This window comes from Bos grunniens, chromosome 6, assembly GCF_055505025.1.
Source record: "Bos grunniens cultivar Pamir isolate PY7600 chromosome 6, Bosgru_T2T1.0, whole genome shotgun sequence".
NCBI classification, from domain to species: Eukaryota; Metazoa; Chordata; class Mammalia; order Artiodactyla; family Bovidae; genus Bos; species Bos grunniens.
Genome location: NC_141170.1, coordinates 25,263,330 through 25,276,824, shown reverse-complemented (window position 1 = coordinate 25,276,824; position 13,495 = coordinate 25,263,330). Strand labels below are relative to the sequence as shown.

The 13,495-nt window shown below is 37.1% G+C and overlaps 1 protein-coding gene across 9 annotated transcripts in view; it reads right to left on the bottom strand.

The window, feature by feature from the left end:
* Positions 1-4,461: 4,461 nt before the first annotated feature.
* The window catches only part of CNOT6L (CCR4-NOT transcription complex subunit 6 like), a 110,626-nt gene continuing 101,592 nt past the window's right edge, over positions 4,462-13,495 (bottom strand). For all 9 annotated transcript variants that reach the window (XM_086405192.1, XM_086405189.1, XM_086405193.1 and 6 more), the window contains exon 12: positions 4,462-8,124. In XM_086405192.1, the coding sequence (XP_086261318.1) occupies positions 7,912-8,124 (213 nt within the window). In that variant the 3' untranslated portion in view covers positions 4,462-7,911. The remainder of the gene's footprint in view (positions 8,125-13,495) is intronic.

The following is a 13,495-nucleotide window of genomic DNA, read 5'->3' as shown; positions in this document are numbered from 1 at the left end:
TTCACTGTGTGCCATTCCCTCCCCTCTTCCAAGATTCTAAGGTTTAAGACACCTTTAACTACAACACTTCATTCTTCTTAGTCATAAATAGAAGAGGATCTGGAATGTGAATTCTTGGAGGATGGGGAGCCTGTCCATCTTTATGCCGCACAAAGCATCTAGTTCATAGCAGAGACTTGTTTGTTGAATGAATTTACTGTACATCTTGGCAGGTCAGCCTGTTGATTGGTCCATACTGGTAACTCAGCATATCTGGCTGACAGTTGTCTGTCAGTCAGAATGGGCTAGATTATGCTTTAATAACAAACATTTATTCAAGGACGACCCTGTGACTTGGCAGTTGTTTTCACTTACACTCATGTCCTATGCTGGTCAGCAGAGGAGCTCTGTTCATCAAAGCTACAAGGACCTAGGATGAAAGGTCTGATCTCAACATGTATCTATGATTATCAAGGCAAGAAAACGGAATACCTATGACAAACTGTACACTGGCTATTAAAGCCCCATTCAGAAGTCACATGTCCCTCTGTTCAGATTTCTCCAGCCAAAGTAAGTCTCATAGCTACAATTATCTTACAAATCTTTTCTAAACAAAGTGTACCTTAGTTTGCTCTAGGAAAAATATTACATAATATGAATTTGTAATTTGTGCCTGACCCTGGGTCCCGACTTCACTTTAGAAGAGACATGCTGATCTTAAAGCAGACCCTTACACTGCACACATAAAGAGTAAAAAACCAAGACAAAGGTATGCAGTTGCAAAATGGCCATTTATTGCCTACAGGGGAAGGACGGGAGGGAGAGAAGGGGAAGTACACAGGTGCGAGGAAACAAGCATGTATTTAGCCCTATACATCATGTGTGAGCAGTACCCAATCTCCAAAACGGAAAAAAGTATTTTGTCATCTGACATAGTAGTTAAGGTTCTTAAGCACCTCCCTCCTGAGCTGCCACAAGATTTAAAAGGCAGGACTGCTTTGTTTAGTCAATGTTCACATTAATGAAAAAATACTACCACCCAACTGTGTCCTTTCGCACACACATTTTGTACAGTGTCTATTGTGAAAAACATCTCAGCTGAGCAGTTTGGTCAAGATTCAGACCTCATGAACTGTTTAACTGTAATAAATAGAAAAATAAAGCAGCTGGTGATTTTGTCAGAGAGAATGTGTTCCCTAAGAGTAGAACCACTTTCTCCAGGGATGACAGAGTGTTAAATGATTAGAACACCACAGAACCAGTCTATTAAACATTAAACACTAGTAAGCTACAATTCATGGCACTTCATTAAATCTAATTTTTTAAAAAAGGAAGGAAATCTCAGATTTTGAACTGATTATTAGAACATACTAACAAATTGATTTAGTGCTTGGCTTTTTCTTAGGACAAAAGCAAAGTAAACACACAACTTAAAACAGAATTCATTTTGGAATAGTATCAGTAGAAACTAACCAGTATTTAGGAAAAAAAAAAATTACCAAAACTTCTTGCTCAGTTTTAAACTCATGTGCTTTGCTCTGCAACCATTAAATTAGTTATAAAAACACTTTAGAGGCCACTGAATGACAAAAATGTACGCAAAACAATGAATTATTAATTTAATGCCAAGTAAGGAAAATAAATGAACCCTTCTCTATTCAAATGGTAAATTGAGTGGAAGAGTAAGTCATCTCATGGACGATTAGTTGGCACTTGTTTTATGGTTGAAAGAAATCGCAATAGAAAAAAATATATATAAATTAACACGGTGAACTTGACCAACATTCTGGCCCTTTCAGAGAGAAAAGGTACATACACACACAAAAAAAAAAAAAAGAAAAAAAAAATCACCTCCCTCCTTACCACCCCATTCCACTCAGAGACAACAAAACCCAAAGCTGAAACATTCATTCCCCCTCAAAATATACCAAGTACGCCAATGAACTTTATTCCTCCACTTCTCCTAGATGAAAGAACTGCTTGCATTTGGACAACTGTACGAATGCCCATAGTGCACTTCTCAGTGCTGCTGGTGTTTAAGAAATTTGCCACTCACAACACTGAACACTTCCAGATCCAGTGTGCAGTAACACAGCCATCCAAACCCCTCCCCACCCCCTCCCCACCCCCGCCCCCAACTTGGCAGAGCACCGCTCAGGAATTTCAAAGGTAAGGAAATATATTTTAAGCAAGTTAAGCACAGAGAAAAAGGAAAGTACAGTTTCTGAATAAATACACACCCAGACTACTGCATCACTTACTGCATCGAGATTTAAACAAGTAGCGAGAAACTAAGCCTGTTCAGTAAGAAGCAAAGCCATTGTTTGACACATCAATGCTGAGCCAATTGTGTGAGTTAACTAATTAAACAAATGTGGTACATATAACCACTGATAAATTGAAAGGAAATACAGTCATATATCAGTAATTAGAAATTAATACAAAACTGAAAAGAGCAATAAAGGACCACTTTTGAGAGGGCTACCATGATTCTTATGCTTAAGGGTGGAAAGTGACAGACATACAAATAGGGACATTATCTCAACTTGGGGAGACTTTTAACAAAAACAACTACCAGGAGGCATCCAACTATGCCTTCCGAAAGCCACTGAGAGCTGAATATACCCAATGCTACTGTGCCAAGAGTCATATCACTTGGTGTTTGCATACGCTCTTCATAATGTGGTTTGTTTCTGATGACACAACTTCTCATTTCAGTACAATGCTACTAAATTTTTACCACTGCAAAGAAAATGCAGAAATGTCATTTCTTATGCTTTGAAAGTAAAAATTACTTTACCTAAAAACATTCCATTTCTTCAGTGTCATGATGTTTGTTGAACAAAACTTCAACATGCTTGTTTTCCTTTGGTTCCAAGAATAACCCAAGTCTAACCAAACAAACGTATGCCAAAAGAAATGACTAACTAGGCTAATGAAGCTTGCTTTCCCTGGACTCTCCCTATTTCTTATAGAATTTGTGACTGTTTAACAGAGACACTTATACAAAGAAGGTACTTGGTTAAAAACAAGAAACATGCATGTTTACTTACTACCTTCCTGAAAAGAACTGCTTTTTTTTTTCTTTCTGTGGATCTTGTTCAAAACATCCTGCAGTACAAAGAACTTGTTTCTTTTAAGCTCAAAGGTGGACACACAATAAACATGTATCATGTTGTAAAATCCAAGATGCTTTTGGCACCATGTTCCTGAACAGATTACATTTCTGGTAAATAGGCCAGGGTAAGATGTACTAATTTACTTGTGTTGGAATTCAAATTCAGTGATCATGATGCCATTAAAAAAAATTACAATCACTCAAAGCAACCATAAGTATAAAAGTTCTCTGTCTACAAATTCAAAACTTTAATTGAAGTTCCTGGCTTAGAAAAATACTCTAATTTCCCTAGTTAATTTATGAACCTATAATTCACAGAGTTCTAGAAACAGGATACAATTCAGAAGGAAAAAGTTAAATCTTCCACACATTAGAAAGGTGATTTTTTTTTTAAAAGGGAGAGGACAGGTAGAAGAGAAAGACTACCTTACAATGTGAGAATTCACACTTCTGTCAAACTGTTAAGTATATATGAGTGCTATTTTGAAAATGTGCAATAAAGTCTTTGCCTGCTATGAAACTGTTATTCTTATGGTCTGCCAGATGTATCAGAAACTGATGATGCTGTTTGTGACTGAAGCTACTATCAGTCAGTACATTTTATAAAGCGATTAAAATCCCTCAGAAACTCAGAATGTAAGGCCTTAGAAACGAAGTAAGTACTGGGACACAGTTGACTTTTATTGCTAGAAAATCTAGCTTTGGATTAGGAATGCCAAACCATATGCCTCTGGTTCTCTCGAAGAACACATTTAACCTATTTTTTCCTTGTGCTTTCTCTATTCCTTGCTTTTTGATTTAAAAGTATAGTTGGCACTAGTGATTTTTAGAAGCTCTTAGAAATGCAAATACAAACTTAATTTTTCACCCATTTAAAGTATATACTTAGGAGATACAATTTTAAAATGGAACACTGTATGTTTGCTCATGTTCCAGTTTTAATGTGTCACATCCTCAGTCCTAATACAACCCACCATAGAATCAAGTGATATGAGCCTTCAGTATCTTTCAACTTTCTCCCTTGCTTCTCTGTGATTTAATATATAACTTTGACATGGTTGAATATATAGCTTTTGTCAAAGAATAGGGACAAATAAGAAATGAAGCTTTATATTTCTGCAAACTCTAACACTAAAACACAGTGGCTTCTTTAATACATTCACACAGGATGCGTATTAGTCAAATTAAATATCTGCCTACGACCATCAGAAAAGTAATTTGAAAAGAAGAGCTTGGAACAAGGCAAATGGGAGGGAGGAAAAGCTGGTCTCAGAACCCATTGTGCCATACCTGACTTTAACATGTGATATTCAAACGAACGTTCACACGCCTTACATCAAAGAAATGAAACAAAAATATTCAGCTACATTGTACAAAATTTTTTTTTACATAAAACATCATAAATCTTGAACAGATTTACTATATCTGAATTCTAAAAAGTTGCCTATAGAATGGTGCTGGGATTCTGTTCTCTGCTTGCTTTTAGGCAGTGCTGTTGCTTAAAAGTTGACACCAGGCACAATATTTTAAAACAAAGTCAACAAGCAAGGAGCAGTAAGTGGATCTGAGCCTTTCTCAGATGTCAGTCCTGAGGATGCTGCAAGATTTCCCCATCAAAATAGTAAAGCTATGAGGCGGATACTGATGCCTGAGAGAGTGGGTGACGTGACATGCACTTGTATGACTGTTGTAATGGCAAACAGTGCAGTTTTCCCTTCCTCAAACAACACTGTTTTGATAAATTTAAAGAACACTCCAGTTCTTAGACAGATATCAGAAATCATATTTAACAGTTTAAAAAAATAAAACATTATCACAATCTAAAAATGCCCACATTTTCTTTAACCTTCAGATAAAATATGCAGCAGTCCCATGGCATAAAGCTTATTAACTTATTCTGAGAACCAGAAAGTATATGAGCATAAATATTTTACTTTCATTGAATATATACCGTATGTCATTCACCTCTTCCTTTTGGCTTCTCATGCCAAGGTTCCAAATGGCATGCGTTTCAACAAGACAATACTGAGGGGAGCAGCATTTCTGATCATCTGAATTGGCAGCTCAAAACAGATACCACTCCTTTTACAAAGGGAACAAAGGGTGAAGGGTGTGTGAAATTTGGGCAGTGGGCTCAAGGGAAACCGTGCACATGAAATTTGGGTTACCATGCCCCAAGTGTGTTTGCCACCCAAAACATAACACAATTACCTACTTCAACAGAGCTACTACCAACATTTACTAAAACCACATTAAAAATACACAGGATAATGAATGGTTTGAAAGAGTGCATTTGGAAGCAGAGAGAACCCAATTACACACCTTCCTGCAACAGAGTGCCTCGATCATACACAAAATAAACTTAAGCTGTTTACAATGTTTCCCAATTTTTTTTTATTTTTCCCTCTACATTTAACTATTAAAAAAGTTTTTTATTAATAAATGGGCTCCTCTGTGGTTCATATACAATCATAAGTGAACTTTAAATTCCATTTTATACAAACATCTCAAAAAATATTGGGAGTGAAGTATGGTAAGAAATATTGCTCACATTGCTAATTAACATGCGTATATGAGAAGAGGAAAATGTATTAGTTAGTGCATATACCTCCAGAGCAGAAAACCCACCCAAAACAAGAGATAAAAATAAAACATACAGTAGCTGATTACAAAAAAAGGTAATGTCCACAAAATTAAGTTTTTCATGCTATTCTACTTTCCAGTACTATGCTTCAGGTAATCAATTTGCATGGCTAGATGTTGAATGCTTGAGGTATATAAGAAGGGATACCTGCACACTGAGGAAAATCTGTCATCTTAAGGGTTGTTTATTTTGTTTGTTTATTCTGGTATCTTGACATTTTTAAAAGAATATTTTATTTACATCAAACTTCACTCAACTACAATGACATTCCAATTATAATAGATGACAAACCACGCCTCTATCACTAGGCACTTTTAAAAGGGAGTTTAGGCTTTACAGAACCCTTCTGATGAAATCCTATATCTGATATCACATCATCCCACCACCCTTGTCCCACTAAAATTACCCTTCAGGGGAAATATTATCTTATGTAGCCTGATTAATTTACTATGGAAGAAATTAGTATAAAATGACCAAAGGAAATGCATCATTTAAGACTAATAAAACAGCCTAAGATGTCAGCTTTCAAAGAGGAGACAAATTGTATATATTTAAAACTAATTAAATAATTTAAATTTGACCTGTACTTTATATATTAGTGAGACACAAATATAGGCTATTTTCTTTTAAAATTTCATTCACATAATGGAAAATTTCTTGTTTATTAAAAATATCACATTTTGAGACTAGAAACAGTAAAGTGCATGAAAAGTTTAAAATATAAATTTCAGAAAACTCTTATAGCAGCAAAAAAGCAGAATAAAGAAAAACTTAAAAACACAGACACAACCTTTTCCTGTTACTGTGCCATAATTAACATCAAGTAGCCAACCAATTTTTCCCCCAGAAAACGGTATTGCGTTCACTGCCTCTTGAATCACAGATTTTCAACTGGCCCCTCCTGGGCGAAAAAAAGGATTCCAACGTATCTAAAGAGCATATCAATAGTTGGGAATAAACCAGTAGCTTCTTAATTCAACCCTGACAGACAACAGAAACAAAGATTAAAAGCATGTAACGGCCATTTGGCAACTAGAGTCAGGAAAAATGATTCAAGGTTTTCAACTACTTCCTGTTCTTTCTCTCCCCCAAATCCTTTCCGTTGTCACCTCAAAAAGCAAAAACCAACAGCCACTTGACCTGCTTTGGAAAACATGAGAAATATCTGTATAGCTTTCCACCTCTAAGACTCTGATCAGGGCCTTTTCATTCAGTAGTTATTTCTTTTAACATATGCCCTTAACAGCAAAAATGAAACAGATCATATAATATCTGTTTTTCTAGCACAACCAGGCAGAAAAGGGTGGATGGAAATAATTAAAAAAAAACAACACTGGACACTAATTTTAGGGGCATCCTAGATAGGCCAAATTCTGTTTTCAAGGTGTGTGGCAGTAGAAATTACCCGTTGTTTTCCTATAAATAAACTGGAGAGACAGGCTTAGAATTAATATTTCTAGTAAGGTTATAACTAATAGGGGAAACAAAATACAGAATGATTCCTCAAAAATCAAAACAAAACAAAAAAATCGACCAGCGCTTGCCCAACAAATTGTGCTGTTAAATGCTTGATTTTTAAAGCATACTGTGCAATCATCTTTAATTTCTCAATTTTCCTCATTATGGCTAGTTTATGTACAGATCTAGCAAATATAAGTGCTTTGTTAATGTGCAAATGACTGGGGAGCCAAAAATCAGTTTGTTATGGAAAACAAATTCAAGAAAGTTTCCTGCAAGGCATATCATCATTCAGTTTAAAATCTCACATTTATAGTCTTTAAAAACTGCCTTTAACAAAGATGAAAAATGGTTGGCTCACTTGAAAACATTCAAAACAAAGTATTTGTTTTGGAAAAACAAATACATTTGTTGTTGGGCCTTGAATTGGTGATTTATCAATTATGAATGCTGACTCCTAATATAATATGAAGACAGTCCAACTTAAAAACATGTTAAATCAAAAAATTGGAAACAGTAATACTTTGGTTCCAGCCCTAGTGCCAAATGATACCAATATGCACAAAATTGTACAAAATCTTATAGCAAACACATAATGAAAGGAACCTGAAGAAGCAGCTTAAGGATGGCCATACTTCACTCCTACATACTTTGATTTACAACTGTACAGGTCCATAGCAACAGATCCCCGTCTTGGCGGGGTAGTACTCCACTACCTCCGGTTAGGCAAGTGAACACCATTGACAAGAGGCAGGAGTGGAGGGTGGAGTTCAAGTTGTGTTAACAGTGAGAAGTGGTCTGAAGGGATGTGAGGGTGTGGACACCCAGTGATGTTGTTCTCAACCAGCCATTGAGGATCTAAAGGCCCCAGGACACCAAGCACGTTCATATGAGTCTTGGAATAGAAAATGTAGTCAATCACGCCCTGAAAAGAGATTGGGGGTTGGAAAAAGAGAGAAAAATATATGCTTAGATAAAAAGAAAAACCCAAGATATATAAAAGAACAATTCATAATTTGTAAATGACAAATACCTGGGTAACCTGTATTTCTGGTACCTGCTGTCTTCACAATGGGTCAAATAAAGCTCAAATCTTGAATGGGAATTATGTGAAATAAAGGTGGCTAAAGAGGGAAACACAGTACCTAGTAGAACCACAATACCTTGCACATGTGCTCATATAAAGCAGATTAATGAAATAAGTCGTGTCTGACTCTTGTGATCTCATGGAGTGTAGCATGCTAGGCTCCTCTGTCCATGAGATTTTCCGGAGTGGTTTGCCATTTCCTTCTCCAGGAGATCTTCCCAACCCAAGGATCAAACCCGGGTCTTCTGCACTGCAGGCAGATTCTATACCAATTGAGCTACAGGGAAGACCTCACATGTGCACTGTGGTAAGCAAACTGAGAAGCTAAATAAGCCTACCAAATCATGTCTAAGCCTCTCCAGAATTGGCTTGCTTGAGCCAGTGAAATCTCATTTATCAGTATAAACATTATGGAAACTGCACTGACTCTTCTTGTTCCAATAAGCAGAAAATAAAGATATTTATACATATACATAGTTAATGAAAAGGTATGACAAAAGTAATTCTTTTAATGAAAACTAGCATTACTTCCAGTTATTTGTACATCAACCCAACACATCTGAATGAAACCATTGTAAAGCATGTTTCCAGACTGCTAATCCTAGCTCAGCTTTCCCAGATTTTATACATGTATACAAAATACTGCATATATTTCATCATTCTAATCTGTTCTTTAGTTTAGAATACTCATTTTCACAAATCCTGGTATACTGTAAATTCTGGATTCCTTGCTGCATAAAAATACCTCAGCAAAACACATTCAGCAGAGACCTATGTACGTATTCATTTGTACATCTCAGAGTTAGATGATTTGCTTTATCTGAACTGCAAGTTTCAAAACAAGTGTGTTTGGTTTTGCCCTGGGTTGTGTATATGCAAGAAAGTAAAGTCAACTTTCTTCCTTCCAACATCAACAGAGCCTGAACCCAAGCACGGAGAAAGACTTCCACACTTGGAAGCACTTGTTTTATTTATAAATACTACATATAGTGAGTTCCAGTTAATATTTTAAAGAGTATCACAGTGAAATGGGCTACCCCCCCCAAAAAAAGAACTCAATGAAAAAAAATTATACTGTGAAATTCTGTAAACAATTACCTTAGTTTGCTAATTTGGACACAATCAAGACCAAAACAACCAAATAGTTCTTTTGAGGGAGAGGGCTTTATTCAACAATAGGTATACCTTAACCCTACTTTACCACAAATTTAGGAACCTACTTGAATCCAGGGGAGTAGCTCTGCCATCAATGTTCCAAGTCCAAACAGTAAAGAAATGACATTAGTACAATGTATTTTTATCCCTTCCTTTTGGCTAATGCCTAGTTTTGCAGTGCCATTTTAGGAAAAGGTCAACAAGAGTCACAGTGGCTTTCCTTTCCTTTATGAGACCACCTTTTACTTCAGCAAACACATTTAAAACATTTATGTTTTACACAAATAAAACATTTTCAACTACTTCTGTTGAATAAAACTTCCTATATCTTATCATTTTATTATAATGTATCATTATGCACATTAGTTACTAGGGCTAGAGAATCCTTTGTAAATACAGACCCCAATAAAGATGTTAAGCATTCTAGAAAGTAGATGTATTTTAACTGGAGACTAACTGGAGACATCACTTGTAACTATTTTCTTGGTTTGAAACATCCAGAGTAAAAGCTCTTATCAAAAGCCTTAGAAAGATCATGTCTGAACTGGCCCGACTATTTATACATATGTAGGTACATTTGTCAGAGAAGGCAATGGCACCCCACTCCAGTACTCTTGCCTGGAAAATCCCATGGATGGAGAAGCCTGGTGGGCTGCAGTCCATGGGGTCGCCAAGAGTCGGACACGACTCAGCGACTTCACTTTCACTTTTCACTTTCATGCATTGGAGAAGGAAATGGCAACCCACTCCAGTGTTCTTGCCTGGAGAATCCCAGGGACGGGGGAGCCTGGTGGGCTGCCATCTATGGGGTCGCACAGAGTTGGACACAACTGAAGCGACTTAGCAGCAGCAGGTACATTTGTACACTGTATCATATTCACAAATAAGGTTACAAACTAACAATTCTCAACCTTTTCTGATTCAAACTCTTTCTTTTTTAAAAGACACTAATGCAGGAAAAGGTCAGTTTTCATTCCAATCCCAAAGAAAGGCAATGCCAAAGAATGCTCAAACTACTGTACAATTGCACTCATCTCACACGCTAGTAAAGTAATGCTCAAAATTCTCCAAGCCAGGCTTCAGCAATACGTGAACCGTGAACTTTCTGATGTTCAAGCTGGTTTTAGAAAAGGCAGAGGAACAGAGATCAAATTGCCAACATCCGCTAGATCATCAAAAAAGCAAGAGAGTTCCAGAAAAACATCTATTTCTGCTTTCTTGACTATGCCAAAGCCTTTGACTGTGTGGATCACAATAAACTGGACAATTCTGAAAGAGATGGGAATACCAGACCACCTGATCTGCCTCTTGAGAAATTTGTATGCAGGTCAGGAAGCAACAGTTAGAACTGGACATGGAACAGACTGATTCCAAATAGGAAAAGGAGTCCGTCAAGGCTGTATATTGTCACCCTGCTTACTTAACTTATATGCAGAGTACATCATGAGAAACGCTGGACTGGAAGAAGCACAAGCTGGAATCAAGATTGCTGGGAGAAATATCAATAACCTCAGATATGCAGATGATACCACTCTTATGGCAGAAAGTGAAGAGGAACTAAAAAGCCTCTTGATGAAAGTCAAAGAGGAGAGTGAAAAAGTTGGCTTAAAGCTCAACATTCAGAAAACGAAGATCATGGCATCCGGTCCCATCACTTTATGGGAAATAGATGGGGAAACAGTGGAAACTGTGTCAGACTTTATTTTTTGGGGCTCCAAAATCACTGCAGATGGTGACTGCAGCCATGAAATTAAAAGACGCTTACTCCTTGGAAGAAAAGTTATGACCAACCTAGATAGCATATTCAAAAGCAAAGACATTACTTTGCCAACAAAGGTTCGTCTAGTCAAGGCTATGGTTTTTCCAATGGTCATGTATGGATGTGAGAGTTGGACTGTGAAGAAGGCTGAGTGCCGAAGAATTGATGCTTTTGAACTGTGGTGTTGGAGAAGACTCTTGAGAGTCCCTCGGACTGCAAGGAGATCCAACCAGTCCATTCTGAAGGAGATCAGCCCTGGGATTTCTTTGGAAGGAATGATGCTAAAGCTGAAACTCCAGTACTTTGGCCACCTTATGCGAAGAGTTGACTCACTGGAAAAGACTCTGATACTGGGAGGGATTGGGGGCAGGAGGAGAAGGGGATGACAGAGGATGAGATGGCTGGATGGCATCACTGACTCAATGGACGTGGGTCTGGGTGAACTCCGGGAGTTGGTGATGGACAGGGATGCCTGGCATGCTGCGATTCATGGGGTCGCAAAGAGTCGGACACGACTGAGCGACTAAACTGAATGCAGGAAAATAGTCTTTGTATTACTAAAGACTATAGGTAAATCTAGAATGGTGTACGAGAAAAAAGTAAAAAGCAAAAACAGTTTATGAGCCAGCAATATTTTAAGCTTTGTTTTGTAAAGAATGTGAGAAAATTATACACTATAAATTTCATAATGTAACAAAGATTTACTATTTGACATAACAGAAAAAAAGTCCTCCCTCTTTTCATTAAATGGTTCAGACACACCCTTAGACTGATGTAAGGAGGGGTGGGTGGTAAAAGCAGCAGCCAGTTTCAATCAGCAATTGATTCAACTGATGGGGTGTCATGGACTGAACATTTGTATTCCCCCAAATTCATGTTAAAATTCTAATCCCTAAGTATAAGGAAGTGGAGCATTTGGCAGATGAGTAGGTCATAAAGATGAAATTCTCATGAAGGGATTAGTGCTCTATAAAAAGGAGCCCCAGAGAGCTCTCTCTCCACCAAGTGAGGATGCAATGAGAAAACAGCTGCCTGCAACCCAGAGGACAAGCCTCACTAGAACTTGATCATGTTGGCACCTGATCTTAAACTTCCAGCCTTCAGACCTGTAGGAAGTAAAGTTCTGTTGTTTTATAAGCCACACAGTATATGGTATTCTGTCATGGCAACCTAAACTCACTAAGATACCTGGTCTACAAGTAATTCTCCTAACTGCTTCAAGTGACTCCAAATTAGTTCCAGATTAAATGACTCAGTTCCAAGTACCACTTTTCTACATTTCTAATTTATTCAAGAACCAAGAAAGTAGACAAATGCTAGGTCAAAATGAACAAAATTTAACAGTTCTCCACTGATGCAATGGCAGGATACTAGACTTGGATCTGTATTTAACACTATGCACATGACATTTTTATATGTGATGCTACCTATCCTTTTCTACCAACTGCCTTCAAAAGTGGTACATCACCAGTTACATAAAATTCTTTGTATGAAACTGAAGTTTATTGTTTGCTACTTACACCAAAATTAATTCTCTCTAGTCAGGTATGCCTTTAGTTTTTTCTCTGATCATTCTTCTTTTCCACCCTATTCCACTCTCCCGTCTATCTACCAGCCAGAGATCGTATTTATCTTCCCATTCATGCCTCTCTCACATATACTTATAGTTCTGTCCTTTCTCATCCTATCATATATATGTAAACATCACTCTCTGAGCCATGCACTTTTGATTCTTTAACTCTACTTCTGTAAACAGTATAAATGGTTCAACAAGATTTTTTAATTCAATACTAACACATTAGATCTTTTGAAGAAATATTAAGAAAAGATTTTAAAACTACTCAGATGATTGAAGAAGATGGCTTAGATTAATATTGTAGATTTTATTTCCCTAGTTTTTACTTTATGGACAAGGAAAAAGTAACCTTTATAAAAGCCTAGTTAAGGGAGAAATGATTTAAGTCTTTTTAAGTACACACATACCAAAACAACACTAAGAGTTGTAAAACCACTGAATATTTACTTTAGGGAGGCTTTTTGTAGGTATTCTGGGTTGTGCAGGCAGAGATGTATTATATACCACTGTATAGGATTTAACCTATATATTTAACTGTGTATCAAGTCCAGAGGTTTTCCTTTAGGCTTACACAGGAGCAGTGGAGTGACAGGGTCCGCTGGACACTTCATCCCAACTCAAGTGGACACTTCATCCCAACTCAAGTGTTCAATGGTATGATGTTGGGAGCTTGAAATGTACTACAGTGAGAGTGAGAGTACCTGTACGACAGAAATCTA